Below are 19849 nucleotides of genomic sequence, written 5' to 3' on the forward strand. Positions count from 1 at the left end.
CTTTATTGGTCAGAGTATTGAGTACAGGAGTTGGGAGGTCATGTTGCGGCTGTACAGGACATTGGTTAGGCCACTGTTGGAATATTGCGTGTAATTCTGGTCTCCTTCCTATTGGTAAGATGTTGTGAAACTTGAAAGGGTTCAGAAAAGATTTATAAGGATGTTGCCAGGGTTGGAGAATTTGAGTATAGGGAGAGGCTGAACAGGCTGGGGCTGTTTTCCCTGAAGCGTCGGAGGCTGAGGTGTGACCTTATAGAAGTTTACAACATTATGAGGGGCATGGATTGGATAAATAGACAAAGTCTTTTCCCTGGGGTCGAGAAGTAGAGGGCATAGGTTTAGGGTGAGAGGGGAAAGAAATAAAAGATACCTAAGGGGCAACATTTGATACAGAGGGTGGTATGTGTATGGAATGAGCTGCCAGGGGAAGTGGTGGAGGCTGGTACAATTGCAACATTTAAAAGGCATTTGGATGGGTATATGCATAGGAAAGGTTTGGAGGGATATGGGCCGGGTGCTGGCAGGTGAGACTAAATTGGGTTGGGATATCTGTTCGGCATGGACGAGTTGGACTGAAGAGTCTGTTTCCATGCTGTACATCTCTATGACTCTATGACAAACAAAAATGATTAGCATTGGCCTCAAGATGACACTCACCTCGCAACATTCTGTATGGTTTCAATGAAGGATATTCATAGATAATAATGGGGGGTATGGTTCCCTTCTCACCTACAGCAAAATAGTTTCCACTTGGATGAACCTGCAGAATATAACAATAAAATAGGAATTATTGCTTCCACTGATTGAATTAAAGAATTGGTCAATTCACCACTGGTGTATGCCAAAAATCTTGCTTTTTCAGGGACTTTTTTTTCCAAAGTTTTCTCCTCTGCTCCTTTCCAGTTCAGCAAACAAGAAACTTATACTCAGACAGTGCTAGTGCTTCAAATCATATGACGAAAATGGAACATTGGAAAAGTCATTCGAGCCTTCAAAGTTCATCCCTTTCTGATAGATGGGCATATGAATAGGAAGGGTTTAGAGGGATATGGGCCAAATGCTGGCAAATGGGACTAGATTAACTTTGGATATCTGCTCAGCATGGATGAGTTGGACCGAAGGGTCTGTTTCCGTGCTGTACAACTCTATGGCTGTATTCAATGAAATATTGAACGAACTAGAATTTCAGAATGTTTGTAGCACATTTGGAGGATATTAGACCCATCTTGTCAGTACTTGCTCTCTGCAGGAACATTTCACCTAGAGCCCCTCCCTCATCTTTTTGCATATCTTTCATTTCCAGATAATAATCCAGTTCCCTTGTGAATACCATGATTACATCTGCCTCCACCACATTCTAGGACAGTGCATTTCAAACCCCAACCTTTATTTTGAAATAGCTTTCCCCTTATGTTACTTCCCTGGCCAATTGCCTTACAGGTGATAAATATGGGAAAGGGTTCGGGACTGCCATTTTGTTTGCAGCCCCACCTCCACAGCATCCTGGATGGAAAGATTCTGCCCACTGTGTTTAGAGGTAACAGCGCCATCCCATGGAGAAAGCTGTATTAATATTGAAATGATTATGATCACAAGAAAAAGTATATTGAGCAATACCCTGTTGTTTCACACACAATGGACTGTGTTCTCAATACCCACAGGGAAAACCTTTTCCAGGAAAGGTTAATGAGCCGAAATGTTCACTGTGCTTTCTTTCTACATGGATTCCACCTGATTTGTTGAATATTTCCAGCTTCCAGCTTCTGCAGTATTCTACTTTTCAATTCATCATTACTCTGTTTTCTGTAAAAAGCTCAGTTGGCTGGGTGACTTTGAAATGCAATCTGGAGTGGATTGGAGACCTGCCATATCTATGATTTTGACACTGTAGAGAACTGAAGACAAACACTCTCTATGTTGTTATATGCCCATAGAATCCATTAATTTATAAAAATTAAATGGATCCCTATGATATGGTTTGTTGACATTTACTGCAGTAGGATTTGTGTGAAGGAGCAGATGTCGTGCTTCAGTTGCATGGAACAAGTGTTGTATGCATTTCTGGTCCTCTTGCCTAAGGAAGGATTTTCTTGCATAGAAGAGAGCAGCAAAGGTTCACCAGAGTAATCTCTGGGTTGGTGGGACAGTCCAATGAGGAGAGGTTGATGAGAGGTTGTATTTACTAGAGTTTAGAGAAGTGATCTCACATAAACTTACAAAATTCTTAAAGGGATAGACAGAGTAATTGCAGAAACAATGTTTCCCTTGGCTTTGGGGTTTAGAGTTCAATGGTCAGAGAATAAAAAATAAGCTAATTAGGACTGCAATGAGTAGCAACTTCTTGATTCAGGGGATCTGAATCTTTGGAATTCTCCACCCAGAGAGTTGTGGAGGTCAGTCATTAAATAAGTTCAAGGCAGAGATTTGCAGATTTCTAATAACCTCTGGAGATATGTAGAGAGCATGGAAATATGCATTGGAGCTAAATGATCAGCCTCAATGTAGAATGGTGTAGCAGTTGGAAGATCTACTCCTATTTTGTTACAACCTTTTGACAAAATGTCACTCTTTAAAACATTTACTGTAACAAAGCAACTAAAAACAACATAATTCCAGATTAGTTAACAGGGCAAGAATATTTTCAATAAGCAGTAAATTTCATTGAAGTAGTCTTTAAGCCTCACAGACTTACATTACATTCCTCACCACACATGGCACCATGATCAATCTCATAGTTTTCCCAGCTTAACCTCCCACTTACTAATCAATCATTTTGGCCCTCAAGTCCCACTGACCAGCAGCCATATTTCTACTTGAGATTCCCAGACACAGATACCACTAACAATGTGTGTGTCTTTGAACCCTCTCTCACTTAAGTCACAAAGTTCTTAAGACACAGAATGCCTAAAGATTCCCTCCTCCTACCCATTAAAATGGGCTGATGGACTTTGACAACATTGAAGCAGCACCAATAAGTCTTGTCCAAACCGTAGTCCATGATCAATATCACACTCTTCTCAATCTGTTCTGCACAATCTCTCACTTACTAAGAAGTTAAGAGGGTTAAGAAGGCATTTAGCATGCTTGCCTATATTGCTCAGACCTTTGAGTACACGAGTTGGGACGTTATATTGAGATTGTACAAGATATTGTTGAAACCTCTTTTAGAGTATTGTGTCCAGTTCTGGTCATCCCATTATAGGAAGGATATTGTTAAGCTGGAGAGGGTTCAGAAGAGATTTACGACGATGTTGCCAGGGATAGAGGGTTTGAGATATAAAGAGAGACTGGATAGGGTGGCACTTCTTCACTGCAGCATAGGAGGTTGAGAGGTGACCTTATTCAGGTTTATAAAGTAATGTGGGGTGTAGATAAGGTGAATGGCAGATGCCTTTTCCTGGGGATTTCAAGACTATGGGGCATATTTTTAAGGTGCGAGCAGAAAGGTTTCAAAAAGGGGCAAATTTGTTTTAAACAGAGAGCTGTTCATGTGTGGAACGAACTTGCAGAGGATGTGGATGCAGGTACAGTTACAAAGTTTAAAATACATTTACATACATACATGAATAAAAGAAATGATTGGAAGGATATGGGCCAAGGGCAGGCAGATGGGACTGGTTTAGTTTAGGATTATAGTCAGCATGGACTAGTTGGACCAAAAGGTCTATTTCTGTGCTGTATGATTCTATGACAATCCTTTTTCCTTCCCATCTTTAGCTCTGATCTTTCCAACTGTAAAACATATACAGAAAGTCTGTTTTATTTCAGAGATCTGCTTCAACTTCTGAATCTGTTCAAAAACTGCCAACTAGAAACTGTTCTCTGTGGAGAAAACCGCATTTATCTTCTCTCATCTATATCTTAATGTATTATGAAGTGCCCAACAAAAAACAGACTTAAAACAAAATTCAACGATATTGGACTTTGCTTTCCTTTCATTTTTTGCTTCTTAACTATTCATCCCAATGGCACAAGGGCATTTCATGGAATCTGAAATTTCATGGAAATAATTCAATATGATTCAGAAAACCAAAAAACCCACCTTCAAAATCCTCCCCAGCCCGTATTGGTCTTAAAGGGAACATTGTGCAAAAAGAAAGTATAGACTGAGAGTTTTCACAGTTTTATTACCTAACAGATAGAAGAATACCAGTATCACTCAGATGCTGGATTGCACATCCTGTTCTATGTGGGAACTCCAGAATGCTTTCCATGTAAACATGCATACTGGAAAATTCATTAGCTGCAGCAATTCAAACTTTGAATTTCAGAGCTTGAGCTGAGCTAGTGTCACTGCAGCACATCTGCATGTTTGAGAACTTCATGATAGCATATTCACAGATGTGGTTATTCAACAACATATAGGTATGCATGGAGAGAGAGAAAATGGGTGGCCACCATGCAGTGAAAAAGCAACAGGCAAGTGCTACAAGAGTCTTTTCTCCATATGCATCGCACTCCCTAATCTGTACTCAGTTCTGAATATTGATAGAAGTGATCTGCAGCATGCAGCCAAAGCCAAGTTCATGGCTCTCGAATTGGCTCAGTTGCATGGGGAAGGTAACCAGAAGAGGTCTGGAAGAGCAGTTGTGATAGGAGGTTCGGTAGCTAGAATAGACAGGTGTTCCTGCAACCACAGGTATGAATCCAAAATGGTATGTTGCCTTCCTAGTTCTGGAATCGAGGATGTCACTGAACGGTTGCATATCTCCCTGAGGACTACAGCAAATAGCCAATGGTCATGATTCACATAGGCACCAAATAGGAAGAGGAATGTGATCCTCCAGTAAGAATTTAGGGAGCTCGGTAGGAAATTAACAAGTGGCACTTCAAAAGTAGCAATATCTTGTTAAGTCCTGGAAAAAGATACCATAACACTAGAGTGATATGGGAAAAGGATAAAAAAGACCTTCAGGGCATGCAGGCAATGAAATCTTTGGAGACCAACCATCACAGAAGCAAACCCTACATCCAGGACATGGTGACATTGAGAGACAGAGTGCAACGTCAGCCCTCCTTAGCAGCAGCAAAACAGTTATCCAGATTGGGTATTACCTTTTATATCCTGTGACTATCCAGGGAGTATCAGAGGACTCGAGTGGGTGTATAAATAGGTTTTAGTTCAGTTTGTGGGAAAATATATAAGCTCCAGTTTGCAATAAACATATAAAAAATACAAGAATTGATTCTTCTCCTCTCTGCACATGCCAGCAGCTGTAGTCAGCAACTGCCGGACTTAAACAGGCACCAACAGTATTTAATATTCCAAAGTGATTAAGCATCATTGAATGATCTCAGTAATTAAACAAATACTTTCACGTATTTCAAAGCCAGGAATGTCCATAAATGAAGAATTTTGGATTATTCTATAATACTCCCAGTCTGGAAATCAGAAGTCTAGAACATCAGTTGACCAGAAATATTTTGAGCAGGCCAAAACATTGTCTTGAAATCAATATCATCATTTCAATGCAGAAACTTGAAAGTGAAAACATGGAAGGTACAGTATTTGGATAGTAAAACATTTTTAATGACTATTTTATAATGCTTTTTTTGGGGTTTTATGTTTCAGATAAATATTTCCATCCACTGTGTTTTCTCATTCACACGTTTGTTGTTCAACAGTCCATCATAATTTCCTAATCTGAAAAATTCCAACATCCAAAAATGACTCAATCCCAAGCATTCCAAATAAGAGAAACAATCTTACAGTGCTTGGGGGACGCAAAGACTGGGTTCAATTCCCGCCTCAGGTGACTGACGTGAATTGACCATGTTAAATTGCCCGTAGTGTTAGGTAAGGGGTAAATGTAGGGGTATGGGTGGGTTGCGCTTCGGCGGGTCGGTGTGGACTTGTTGGGCCGAAGGGCCTGTTTCCACACTGTAATCTAATCTAATCTAATCTAATTTGGTAGAGATTGTGACTTGTGGGAGCCGAGAATAAGAAAGGTTTGCATTTGCATTTACATTCTATTGTCACCATCCTCTACAGACAATGCAGCACTTTTGAAGCATAGTTACTGATGTAACATGGGCAATACAGCAACCAGTCACATGTGCAAACACCAAACTAGTGATAGGATATAACCATATATTATGTTTGTTGTGATGTTGATAGAGGGGTAAATCTCGGCCATTACTAACATTGGTATAACTATCTTGGTCGCTTTGAAATACTGCTGTAAGGTCTTTTCCATACATCCACAGATGCCAAATGGACACTTCATCTGCAAGATGGCATTGTTATTATACAATCTCCCTCACTATACTTGATAGCATTGAATTTGCACTCAAATGCTAATTTGGAATCGGAATTGGAACCTTGTGACTCAGAGACAAGACGGCCACCAACTGAGCCATAGCAAACCCTGTTAACATACCATCACAATGCCAATGCCTCCTCCCGTGCTGCTTCGAAGGTGCCTTTGCTCTTTGGTTTTAATATCCATTAGAATTACCAGATTACCAGCTACAAACATTATAGTTTGTTCATCTGAGAGTTGAATGTTCACACGCCGAGTGCAGTCATAACCAAAAGAATATCTGAAGTCAAAAATGGTCAAGCAAGATAAGAGTCATGGGAGAAGAAAAGGTGGAAAATAAATGTTAATAGATTCATGATAACTGTTATCAATTAAATTCACTATACACTAATCTTAAATTGTCAAAGATTTAGTATATACAGTTTTTGTATACTGAAAATGATCAGGAAACCATATTAAAATTTACTGCAAACAAACTTATTTGTAAAAAATTAAATTTACTAGACATTGGATTTAAGTTTTGAGAAGTTAATTTACTTTAGGCTGGGATTAACTCGGGAATAAATTTACTATTTACGTAGATGAATTTGAAAATAAATCAAAATTACTATAAACCAAGAATACCAAGTTCTAATCTATGTAAAATGTAAAGCTATTTTAATGAAGGATACATAAAGGTGAGGAGATCCTCTGGGATTTCTGAGTCTGGGGTGATGATTGCCTTTGAATGTATCTTCTCATAGTCATAGAAAAAAGCATCTGAAAGGAACAATTCCAATTCTGTTTTGTTTGACTCCTTATCCTCTTCCTTCTGTGCAGGTGGCTCTGTTGTTAAAACAACATCATATACTTGGTTCTTCTGCAAGTAGTACTCATACATTTCAGTTATGCTTCCAAATACATAGCTAAACCACTATTAAATAATAAGCACACATCTAAGCCATAGATCAGATGAAGCTACTGGATGGCATCTTCAAACTGTAGTCCCAAATGAAAATTAAGAACAGTAGCAGGTCAGGAACCCAGAACATGTGGAACAAGCTTTGCTGTGGCTGTTTAACTCAAAGTAATCGCACCCTGTTTCTGGGCGTCCTGGTATGAAGAACTCTCCTTTCATTAGTTAAATTATTCCATGGGGTTCGGACTTGAGTATGTTATTCAAATACAAGTTTACTGCTCATGTATAAAGAGACAGTGGCCTGAATCTTCAAGTAGTAAACCCAATGAGTGGATTGCCACTATGCTTAGCAATCTCCCAAGTCGATACTGCTGCATATTTCCTCCAGGGTTTTCCAATCCTGGCTGTCATAGGAACATGCTTTGTCCCTTAGGGACCTGCACTGGAGTAGAATCAGGGTACGCCAGGATACAGCCTCTTTATAGAGCAGTAGTGCTTAATGGGGAAAGATGAACAAGTGAAAAAACAGGTAGGTGAATGAATGAGTATTAAGAGTAGGTAGGGTAAGTAGGTAGATAGGAAGATTCAGAGGGTAAGTATGTAGCTGACTAAACAGACAGGGTGCATGGGTACGTAGTCGGGTCAGAGGGTTAAAAATCACACGACACCAGGTTATAGTCAGCTTTTTGATTTTAACAATCTCACTATGCAAATTATTTATACAGACTTACAATACTACTTTTTGTCATTTAACTTGTGATCAATTTTATACAAAGTAATCTTATTCACCTCCACCATTAGCTTCTCTCCTAGTTCCTTTTCTAATTTGGTTATTTTCGGTGCTCGCCACAGAATAATCAAGGCTTTCCAATTACAATGGAAATATTCTTGATTAATATACAGTGTTTGAAGCTGAGTTAGATAGATATTTGATCTACAAGGGAGTTCAGGGTAAGGGGAAAAGGCAGGAATTTAGAACTGAGGCCACAATCAAGTCAGCCATTGTATTATTGAACGGCAGTGTCGGTTCAAGGGGCCAAATGGTTTACTGCTGCTTCTATTTCTCATGTTCTTCTGTTTTTATATACCTCACTTCAGAACCTTGTCCAGGTCAAATCTGGAAAAGGGCAGATGATGTTGGGTTCTTGACCCTATGCTGCTTTGCAGGAATGTACCTTTGTATCTTCATCTAAGCTCACTTCCCAATGTTCATAAAAATTCTGCCCATTTTCTCATTTCATCCTAAAACACCAGTAGGAAAAACAAATCAATAGGGTAACAAGATTTTAAAATGAGTAGAAAGTTATTTTCCATTGAGCTTATATGATTTGTTCAGGTAAATCAGATAATTCCCGACTGGAAACCTGAATGGAAATGAGCATTGCCAGAATTCTACACACAATACATTAGATGCAGTTTGGAAACATAAAGACACTGACATATCTGGCACAGTTTCATTCAAGTTACAAGCAAGAGTATTCTAGGGACCATATTCCACATCACTCTAGATGTGGAATGTTATTCCTGAATCATTCCATAACAAAATGGGGACCGAAAACTCCTGATTGAGGTAAACAGATAAAAATGTTCATACCAGATAAGGAAATCAAAAGATATGGATCAATGGCAGATAAATGGGATTGAAGTATAGATTGGCCATGTTCGAACTGAATAGCAAAACCAGTCAAAAGACAGAATTACAGAACTGTTACAACTCACCAATTAAATGTCTCACTTAGTACTATTCTCCTGCTTCTTCCTAACTATGCACTTTTTTTTTCAAATAATCATCTAAATCCCTTTTGAAAGCATCAACTGAACCACTACATGGGAGGCAAGTTGTATCATGGTAAAATATCACAGGAATAGTGATCCTGATAATATTCCGGGAACATGGATCTATTTGATTTATTGTAACCACATGTACCTAAGTGCAGTGAAAAGCTTTGTTTTGCAAACAGTACAGGCAGATCATAGCAAATAATGACAGAGAGATCATAAATCATACAAGGTTACTGCTGCTCAGGAGATGGAGAAAGCAAGTTCAACATTATTTGAAGTTAGAGAGGTTGAATCCCACCATAGCAGATGAAACTTTCATTCAATAAAATCTGGAACTAAAAGATAGTCTAATGGTGACCATGTACCATTTCCAATTGTTGTAAAGACCCATGTAGTTCATTAATGTCCTTTAGGGAAGGAAGTCTGCTGTCCTTGTCTGGCTTACACATGACTCCAAACCCACAACAATGTAGTTGACTCTTAGACAGTCTCAGAGACTCTTACAGAGCCAATCAAGGGCAATTATGGATGGGCAACAAATTCAAGCCTTGCTAGGGATGACCACATCCCAAACAAAATAAAGGAAAACATTCTTTGGGTGGCTTGCTGGTTAGCACTGCTGTCCCACAGTGCCAGGAACCAGGGTTTGATTCCACCCTCGGGTGACTGTATGGAGTTTGCACATTCTCAGTATCTGTGAGAGTCCCCTCTAAGCTCCAGTTTCATCCCACTATCCAAAGATGTGCAGGTTAGGTGGATTGGCCATGCTAACTGTAGGGTTACAGGGATAGGGTGGGAGGTCTGTGTCTGTGTGAGATGCTCTTCAGAGGCTCGGTGCAGACTCAATAGGCCAAACGATCTCTTTCTGCACTTTAGGATTTCTATGACTCTCGGGCAATACATTCCAGACCCCAACCATTCTCTACATGAAAACATTTCTTTCTTAATCACTTCTCCTTGCAAAATTGAAGGTTGAGATAGGATTCTGAGCCCATTTGTGAAGGATCAAGAAATAGAAGATTTTAAGTAATTAGTAAAAGATACAATCTCATCTTCTCCAATCTGTCTGAATAACTGAAATTCCTCATCCCTCAAACCACTTTCAAAGAAACCTCTTCTGCACGTTCTGCAGTGCTTACTTTATTCCTAAAGTGTGTCACTCAGAACCGGACACAATACTCCAGATGAGGTTGAATTAGTCTCTTATACAAGTTCAGCATAACATCAGCAGGTCTGGCTGTATCAGTGGAGAGAAAGCAGAGTTAACATTTGCGATCAGAATGAAGAGGGGTTACTGGACTCGAAACATTACCTCTGCTTTCTCTCCAGAAATGCTGCCAGATCTGCTGAGTTTTCCCAGCAATATTTGTTTTTGTTTCTGATTTCCAGCATCCACAGTTCTGGTTTTTTTTCCAACATAACCTCCTTGCTCTTGTACTTCATACCCTATTAATAAAACCCAACTTACAATGTACATTATTAACTGCTCTCTCAGCCTGCACTGCCACCTTGAATCATGGATGAATAGCCAACTCACATTCCAATATTCCTGAATGAAGCTACGATATTGCATTATTTCAGTAATTTCTTAAACTTTTTCCACATTTGTTTCCCTGAACACATTTAAGTTACCATGAGCTTTTGACCCAATTGTATCCAGCACTATTGCTGATGGGAAATCATATGGTGCAATGGGTAGTGTTCCTGCCTCTGAATGAGAAACTTTGAGTTTCTCAGATTCCAAGAGAGCCAAGGAATGTACATTCATAATACAGCCAAACAAGTTGTACATCAATCTGCAAATCCCTCCTGCATTCACCGATGGCACGCAGTAAGTCTGAGAGAAACTTCTGGTCAGTCATATGATGGAAAGAACATTGGAGCCTCTACCATCATTAACTATAACTCAAGTGAACTGTAACACACCACCACCCACCATAATTATTGATTCATTGGGTTTCCCAGTAGCAATCCCCTTCATCTCAGAGATGTTCAGATGATATAAATGACCAATAGAAGAATGCTCAGCAGGTCAGATTGTTCTCACCTTAATAGTCACATTCCCAAACCAGGATCAACACATCTTTGACAGACCATTAGTACACCACACAGCTTCTTGTCTGCGGGTAGAAACTTCCAAAGGTGTGTGTGAATGTTTGACTGTAATGTTGAGTAGCTTTTCACAAGTACCCCAATCACATTTTGCCTTATTCCATGGAATATTATAAAAGATGGGATGACAGAGTTTGCTACAGTTGCAGTACAATGATTGTCTTCATGAATGAAGACATCATTATCCTTATTTGCAGGCCCAAACATACAAGCTTATAGAACACAGAACAGTACAGCACAGTATAGGTCATTCAGCCCATTATGTTCTGCCAAGCATTTATCTTAATCTAAGATCAGAGTTTAGATTAGAGTGGTGCTGGAAAAGCACAGCAGGTCAGGCAGCATCCGAGGAGCAGGAAAATCGATGTTTCAGGCAAAAGTCCTTAATCTAAGATCATCCTAACCTCCACACTCCTCAATTTATTGCCATCCATATGTTTGTCCAGCAGTTGCTTAAATGTCTCTAATGTATCTGACCCTACTACCACTGCTGACAGTGCATTCTGCACACCCACCATTCTCTGTGTAAAGAACCTACCTCTGACATCTCCCCTATACCTTCCTCCAATCACCTTAAAATTATGACACCTCAAGACAACCCTGGGAAAAGTCTCTGGCTATCTATTCTTTCTATGCCTCTCATTCCCCTGTACAAAAGCAAATTACTGCGGATGCTGGAATCTGAAACCAAAAGAGAAAATGCTGGAAAATCTCAGCAGGTCTGGCAGCATCTGTAAGGAGAGAAAAAAGCTGACGTTTCAAGTCTAACTTACCCCTTGTCAGAGCTAAAGAAAGGGAGAAATAGGGAGGCATTTATACTAGGCTGAGAGAAGGTGAGTCATGGCTTCAGAAGCAAAGATAGCAATAAAGAGATTCCCCTGTACACCTCTATCAAGTCACCTCTCTTCTTTCTTCTCTCCAGTGTGATAAGTCTGAGCTCACTCAACCTCTCTTCATAAGATAAGCCCTCCAATTCAGGCAGTAACCTGCTAAATGTCCTTTGTACACTCTCTAAAGCATCCTTCCTAGAATGAGGTGACCAGAACTGGACACAATATTCCAAGTGTGGCCTAACCAGGGCTTTATAGAGCTTCAGCAAAATCTCACGGCTCTTAACTCAATTCCCCCAGCTAATGAAAGCCAAAACCCTATCAACTTGGGTGGTAACTTTGAGGGATCTATGTACATGGATCCCAAGATCCCACTGTTCCTCCACACTGCCAAGAATCCTGTCTTTAACCCAGTATTCTGCATTCAAATTTGACCTACCAAAATTAATCACTTGGCATTTATCCAGGTTGAACTCCATCTGTCAGCCCAGCTCTGTATCCTGTCAACGTCATGTTGTAGCCTGCAACAGCCCTCAACACTATCTACAACAGCACCAGCCTTTGTGTCATCAGCAGACTTACTAACCGTCCCTTCCACTTCTCCATCCAAGTCATTTATAAAAACTACAAAGAGCAGAGGCCCAAGAACAGATCCCTGCAGGACACCACTGGTCATTGACCTCCTGGTGGAATACCTTCCATCCACTACTACTCACTGTCTTCTTTCAGCCAGCCCATTTTGTATTCAGACTGCCAAATATCACTGTATCCCACACCTTCTAACGTTCTGAATGAGTCTACCATGGGAAACCTTATCAAATGTCTTACTGAAATTCATATACAACACATACACTGCTCTACCTTCGTCAACTCGTCTCATCACATCCTCAAAGAACTCAATATGGCTTGTGAGACATGACCTGCCCCTCACAACACCATGCTATCTTTAATCCAACTACGTTTTTTCCAAATAGTCATGAATCCTTTCTCTCAGAATCCTTCCAGTATCTTCCTTACCACAGACATAAGACTGACTGGTCTATAATTCCCTTTCTTGAAAAGAGGAATAACATTCACCTCCCTCCAATCAGCCAGTACTACTTCACCTCTTTATTGCTACCTTTGCTTCTGGAGCCATGACTCACCTTCTCTCAGCCTAGTATAAATGCCTCCCTATTTCTCCCTTTTTTTAGCTTTGACAAAGGGTCAGTTAGACTCAAAACTTACAGATGCTGCCAGATCTGCTGAGATTTTCCAGCAATTTCTCTTTTGGTTTCAGATTCCAGCATCCGCAGTAATTTGCTTTTAACTTATCTACCTTGATGTCCTCACCTACCACCCCACCAATCTCCATGTACAGCGCATCATCCGCCGTCATTTCCGCCACCTCCAAACAGACCCCACCACCAAGGATATATTTCCCTCCCCTCCCCTATCAGCATTCCGTAAAGACCACTCCCTCCGTGACTCCCTCATCAGATCCACACCCCCCACCAACCCAACCTCCACTCCCCGCACCTTCCCCTGCAACCGCAGGAGGTGCAAGACTTGCGCCCACACCTCCCCCCTCACCTCCCTCCAAGGCCCCAAAGGAAACTCCCATATCCGCCACAGATTCACCTGCACCTCCACACACATCATCGATTGCATCCTCTGCACCCGATGTGGCCTCCTCTATATTGGGGAGACAGGCCGGCTACTTGCGGAGCGCTTCAGAGAACACCTCTGGGACACCCGGACCAACCAACCCAACCACCCTGTGGCTCAACACTTCAACTCCCCCTCCCACTCCACCAAGGACATGCAGGTCCTTGGACTCCTCCATCGCCAGACCATAACAAAACGACGGTTGGAGGAAGAGCGCCTCATCTTCCGCCTTAGCCTGCTGGACAAACCTTCCTCATTCCTGAAGAAGGGCTTATGCCCGAAACGTCGATTCTCCTGTTCCCTGGATGCTGCCTGACCTGCTGCGCTTTTCCAGCAACACATTTTCAGCAACAATTTCAGTGAGCCCACAGACGAAGCACAGCTGGTGTTTCCTGCTTTCTATTTATATGTTTGGGTTTCCTTGGGTTGGTGATGTCAGTTCCTGTGGTGATGTCATAGAGTCATAGAGATGTACAGCACGGAAACAGACCCTTCGGTCCAACCCGTCCATGCCGACCAGATATTCCAACCCAATCCCAATAGGGTTATCATCCCTTTCTTATTTCTCAGTTCCACCCAAATAACTTCCCTGGATGTATTTCCAGGAATATCCTCCTTCAGTACAGCTCTAATGCTATCCCTTATCAAAAATGCCACTCCTCCTCCTCTCTTGCTTCTCTTTCTATCCTTCCTGTAGCATTTGTATCCTGGAATATTAAGCTGCCAGTCCTGCCCATCCCTGAGCTATGTTTCTGTAATTGCTATGATATCCCAGTCCCATGTTCCTAACCATGCCCTGAGTTTATCTGCCTTCCCTGTTAGGCCCCTTGCATTGAAATAAATGCAGTTTAATTTATTAGTCCTACCTTGTCCCTGCCTGCCCTGACTGTTTGACTCAATTCTGTTCTCAACCGTACCAGTCTCAGATTGATCTCTTTCCTCACTATTTCCCTGGGTCCCACCTTACTAGTTTAAATCCTCCCGAGCAGTTCTAGCAAATTTCCTTGCCAGTATATCAGTCCCCTTCCAATTTAGGTGCAATTCATCCTTCTTCTACAGGTCACCTCTACCCCAAAAGAGATTCCAATGATCCAAAAATGTGAATCCTTCTCCCATACACCAGCTCCTCAGCCATGCATTCATCTGCTCTATCTTCCTACTCCTGCCCTCACTAGCTTGGAGCACTGGGAGTATTCCAGATATTACTATCCTTGAGGACCTCCTTTTTAAATTTCTGCCTAACTCTCTGTAATGTCCCTTCAGAGTCTCAACCTTTTCCCTTCCTATATCGTTGCTCCAATGTGGACAATGACCTTTTGCTGGCCCCTCTCCCCCTTGAGAACATTCTGCACCCTCTCTGAGACATCCTTGATCCTGGCACCAGGGAAACAACACACCATTCTGCTTTTTCGCTGCTGGCCACAGAAACGTCTGTCTGTACCTCAGACTACAGAATCCCCTAACACAATTGATCTCTTGGAAGCTGACGTACCCTTGTTGCACTCGAGCCAGTCTCAATACCAGAAACTTGGCTTTTCGTGCTACATTCTCCTGAGAATCCATCACGTCTTACATTTTCCAAAACAGCATACCTGTTTGAAATGGGTATATCCACAAAAGCCTCCTGCCCTCGGTGCCTACCTCTCTATCCTTTCCTGGGGTTACCCCATCTATGTGACTGTATCTGAGACTTCCCCCCTTCCTATAACTGCCATCCATCACATACTGTTGCTGTTGCAAATTCCTCATCACTTCTAACTGTCTCTCCAACCTATCCTTTCGATCTGGTAAGATTCGCATCCAACAACATTTATTGCAGATACAATCCGCAGCCTTAAACTCTCTTTAAACTCCCACATCTGACAAGAAGTACATATCATTGTACTAAAGGCCATTTTTGCTCCTTCACAATCTATAGACCCAGAAAATAACACTGCCTTATTCCTCTACAAAACACTGCCCCAGGTTAAATTAATAGTTATGGCTTATATTTTAAGTTTAATCAAAGGACATATCTTCAAAAACATAATCAAGAAAGAACCCTCTCTACTCACTACTGCAGCCTTTCTATTGGGCACACTTAAAACGACGATTAACTTATCTGATTCTGTGTCGTGAACTTCGCCCAAACAGATTCCTCCAAGATTAATTGTGAAATTCACTGTTTGTTCATTTTCCCAGACGCACTCCGATGTCTAGCGATACATGAATTCAAAACAGCAAAGGCAGTAACTGTGCAGGTCATTTCCTATGGTGGTGTCATTTCCTGTTCTTTTACTCAGGGGGTGGTAAATAGGGTCTTGGTCAATGCGTTTGTTGATAGAATTGTGGTTGGAATGCCATGCTTCTAGGAATTCTCGCGTGTGTCTCTGTTTGGCTTGTCCTAGCATGGATGATGTGTCCCAGTCAAAGTGGTGTCCTTCCTTATCTGTATGTAAGGATACTAGTGAAAGAGGGTCATGTCGTTTTGTGGCTAGTTGATGTTCATGTATCCTGGTGGATAGTTTTCTGCCTGTTTGTCTGATGTAGTATTTGTTACAGTCCTTGCACGGTATTTTGTAAATGTCATTAGTCTTGTTTGTTGTCTGTATAGGGTCCACAGGAAAACAATACATACGGACCAAATATTGAACTATAGAAGCAATCATCCCAACATTCACAAATGAAGCTGCAAAAGAACATTATTTCAACAAGCCAGCACACACTGCAGCACAGAGGAACTACACAACGCAGAGGAAAATCACCTGTATAGTGTATTCAAAAAGAGTGGGTACCCATTGAACATAGTCTGCCGATTTCTCAGTAACAAACCCAAACAAGCAGACAAAACACGTCCAGAAATCCTAGCCACTCTCTGTCAAAGACATCTCGGAAATGACTGCCAGATTATTCAGAGCCTTTGGTATCATGGAAACCCACAAACCCACCAACACACTAAAACAGCAGGTAATGAACTTGAAAGACCCTACATAGACAACAAGCAAAACTAATGCTATTTACAAAATACCATGCAAGGACTGTAACAAACACTACACTGGACAAACAGGCAGAAAACTAGCCACTAGGATACGTGAACATCAACTAGCCTCAAAACGACATGACACTCTCTCACTAGTATCCTTACATAAGGAAGGACACCACTTCGACTGGGACAACACATCCATTCTAGGACAAGCCAAAGAGAGACATGCACGAGAATTCCTAGAAGCACGGCATTCCAATTGGACTTCTATCAACAAACACACTGACCTGGATCCCATTTACCACCCCCCTGAGAAAAAGAACCAGAAATGACATCGTCACAGAAAATGATGTCACCAACCCAAGGAAACCCAAACATATAAATAGAAAACAGGAAACACCAACAGTGCTTCGTCTGGAGGCTCACTGAAGATGTTACCTAGTATGGTGACAAAATGTCTAATCTCAGTTCTGATTGGTGTCAATCTTTTCTCTTCAATAAATTATACCTTAACTTATCAATGTATTATATTTTGGGACTGGATTATGATGACAACTTGAAAATATCTTATCTAAATTTCAGTTAATCAGTTGAACTCCAGCCTAGGTCAACCAGTGTATCTTCCCACTTTTAAAACAAACTAAGTGAAGTTGATCTTGAGAAGGATGAGTAGACCAATTGTGAATACTGTCGAACTTACTCCCACTGCTGCAGCTACTGTCAGAAGCATCAATTGTCCTTGTGCAAAACACTGATCCCAACACACTGCAGGAGTGTACAACAGGTCGAAACAATTTACAAAAACCCACAGAGTTGTGTACACAATGATTCCCATTGCTGTGGTATTTAAGGGATCAATTAGCTCAGTTGTCTGGATGATTTGCAATACAGCGTGACATCAACAATACAAGTTCAATTTAATATTCGGTCTAAGGTCATCATGAAGGCTCCATCCTCTCAACCTCATCCCTCACCTGAAGTATGGTGCCCTCAGCTTAACCTCACCCACCTGTCATTTCTGTCTAATGAGAGCAACCTATAAACCTCTAGGACGAGAGCAACTTTCACTTTAGTGCTACAATGTCCCCTTAATCCACACTAATCACCCTACATAAAGAACCACTGATGCTGGAAATCAGAAACAAAATCATACTGAGGCTGAAAAACCTCAGTAGGTCAGGCAGCATCTGTGGACAGAAAGCAGAGTTAATGTTTCAGGTCCAGTGAAGAAGGGTCTCTTTGTAAAGAACCTACTTCTGACATCTCCCCAAACCTTCCACCAATTGCCTTAAAATTATGCCCCTAATGATAGACATTTATGCTGTGGGAAAAAATCTCTAGCTATCCACTCTAGCTATGCCTCTTACCATCCTGTATACCTCTCTCAAGTCACCTCGCATCCTTCTTCACTCCAATTAGAAAAACCCTAGGTCCCTCAATCTTTCTTTGCAAGACATGTCCTCCAGTCCAGGCAGCATCCTGGTAAATCTCCTCTGCACCCTCTCTAAAGCTTCCATATGCTTCCTCTAATGACGTGACCAGAATTGAACACAATATTCCAAGTGTGATCTAACCAAGGCTTTATAGTGCTGCAGCATAACCTCATGGCTTTTAAATTCAATGCCCCTGCTAGTGAAAGTCAACACACCATCTGCCTTCTTACAACTCTTATCACGTGGGTGGCAACTTTGAGGGATCTATCAATGTGGACCCCACGATCCCTCTGTTCCTCCACACTGCCAAATGTTTGGCTGAAGAAGTGGCTACTGATGAAAGCTTTAAAGGAGAAGGGAGAGGGAGCCAGCTGGAGAATGTCAGGGATGGAATTCCAGAATTTTGGACATGGGCAGCTGAAGTACGGTCACCAATAATTGAACAATTAAAACTAAGGATGCCCCAGAAGCCAGGTTTGGAGTGCAGAAATCTCAAAGGGTTTTAGACTGGAAACAGAGATGGATATGACCAAGAAGGCTATGAAAACAAAGATGAGACTTTTAAAACTGTTTTGAAAAGGCATTTACTGCTGCCTAGAGCGAAACATGACAAGAGATCTTAAAAGACAGACACAATGGAAATGGGTTTTCACCTTCTTCTTCGGCTGCAGTTGTTGTTTCATCCTCTCGAACATCACTTTCATCTATCTGATCACCTTCAAGATCACCAGAATCAACATTCTCGGTGGATGCATCTTTTTTTATTCCATCTTGTTATTTTGCAAATAAAAAAACAAAGAAATCTTTAATATGTTATAACAATCCATGAATGATATAATTGACTAAATCACACTTACACAAACTATTTTCATGCAGTTACAGACATACAAACAACTCTGTTCAAATCAAGACAACCAGTCATCACAAACATCTACACAAATGCTTCAATGTTCACTGTGGTCAAAGCAATTCGACATCGAGACACTCCTTGTCTTGTCTTGATGAGGATTTTGTCCATAGTGAAATCTCTGATCTACAATAGGTTGAGGGAATGGTATCATCATATTGGCACGAGATATCATTGCAGATTGGCCTGATTTCCTACACTGCAATTTGAGTCTTTATGGCTTGTGCTGATTGAGCAAGCATGCTTCTAACTTCTGAAAGACATGGTTTCTAAAACATTTCAATCGTACTCTGTTAGGCTAACATTGGGTCATTCTTCCTACCCTAAATTTGCTCCTGCTCCCCCGCCCTCCATCTCGGCTTTTGTCCAAACTGTCCAAGGATGTAGGATTTGACCTGGTTTCCAGAACCAAACCTTCTCCTCCTGCTCTGATCTCACATCAATCGTTTGTCCCCCCTCAGGACTTCAAGTATTCACACTTCCCTCAGTCTGACAAAATACAGACATTCCATTCTCATTAGTAAAATGCACAGTAAAAATGAACACACCTCTTCCCCCCCCCCCCCCCCCTGAGATTATTGCATAATAAAAGTTTATTTTGAAAGAGAAAAAGTCTACCGATAACACAAATACTGTAAATTACAGCAAACATAGAATAGTACAGGCCTCTTGGCCTTCGATGTAGTGCCGACCTTTTATCCTACTTTAAGATCAAACTAACCTACATACCCTTCATTTTACTATCATCCATGTGCTATCCAAGAGTTGCTTAAATGCCCCTAATGTATTTCAGGAGAAAGTGAGAACTGCAGATGCTGGAGATCAGAGCTAAAAATGTGTTGCTGGAAAAGCGCAGCAGGTCAGGCAGCATCCAAGGAACAGGAGAATCGACGTTTCGGGCATAAGCCCTTCTTCAGGAATGAGGAAAGTTTGTCCAGCAGGCTAAGATAAAAGGTAGGGAGGAGAGACTTGGGGGAGGGGCATTGGAAATGCGATAGGTGGAAGGAGGTCAAGG

General features: G+C 41.3%; 1 protein-coding gene across 1 annotated transcript in view; it reads right to left on the bottom strand.

The window, feature by feature from the left end:
* Positions 1 to 18858, bottom strand: part of LOC122555469 (cilia- and flagella-associated protein 44) — a 177994-nt gene extending 159136 nt beyond the window's left edge. The window contains exons 1-5 of the mRNA XM_043701496.1: positions 18816 to 18858; positions 18581 to 18697; positions 6935 to 7088; positions 6381 to 6543; positions 658 to 760 (exon numbers count right to left, since the gene is read on the bottom strand). Coding sequence (XP_043557431.1) covers positions 658 to 760; positions 6381 to 6543; positions 6935 to 7088; positions 18581 to 18697; positions 18816 to 18858 — 580 coding nt within the window. The remainder of the gene's footprint in view (positions 1 to 657; positions 761 to 6380; positions 6544 to 6934; positions 7089 to 18580; positions 18698 to 18815) is intronic.
* Positions 18859 to 19849: the final 991 nt, after the last annotated feature.

Source organism: Chiloscyllium plagiosum, chromosome 12, assembly GCF_004010195.1.
Source record: "Chiloscyllium plagiosum isolate BGI_BamShark_2017 chromosome 12, ASM401019v2, whole genome shotgun sequence".
Taxonomy (NCBI): Eukaryota; Metazoa; Chordata; class Chondrichthyes; order Orectolobiformes; family Hemiscylliidae; genus Chiloscyllium; species Chiloscyllium plagiosum.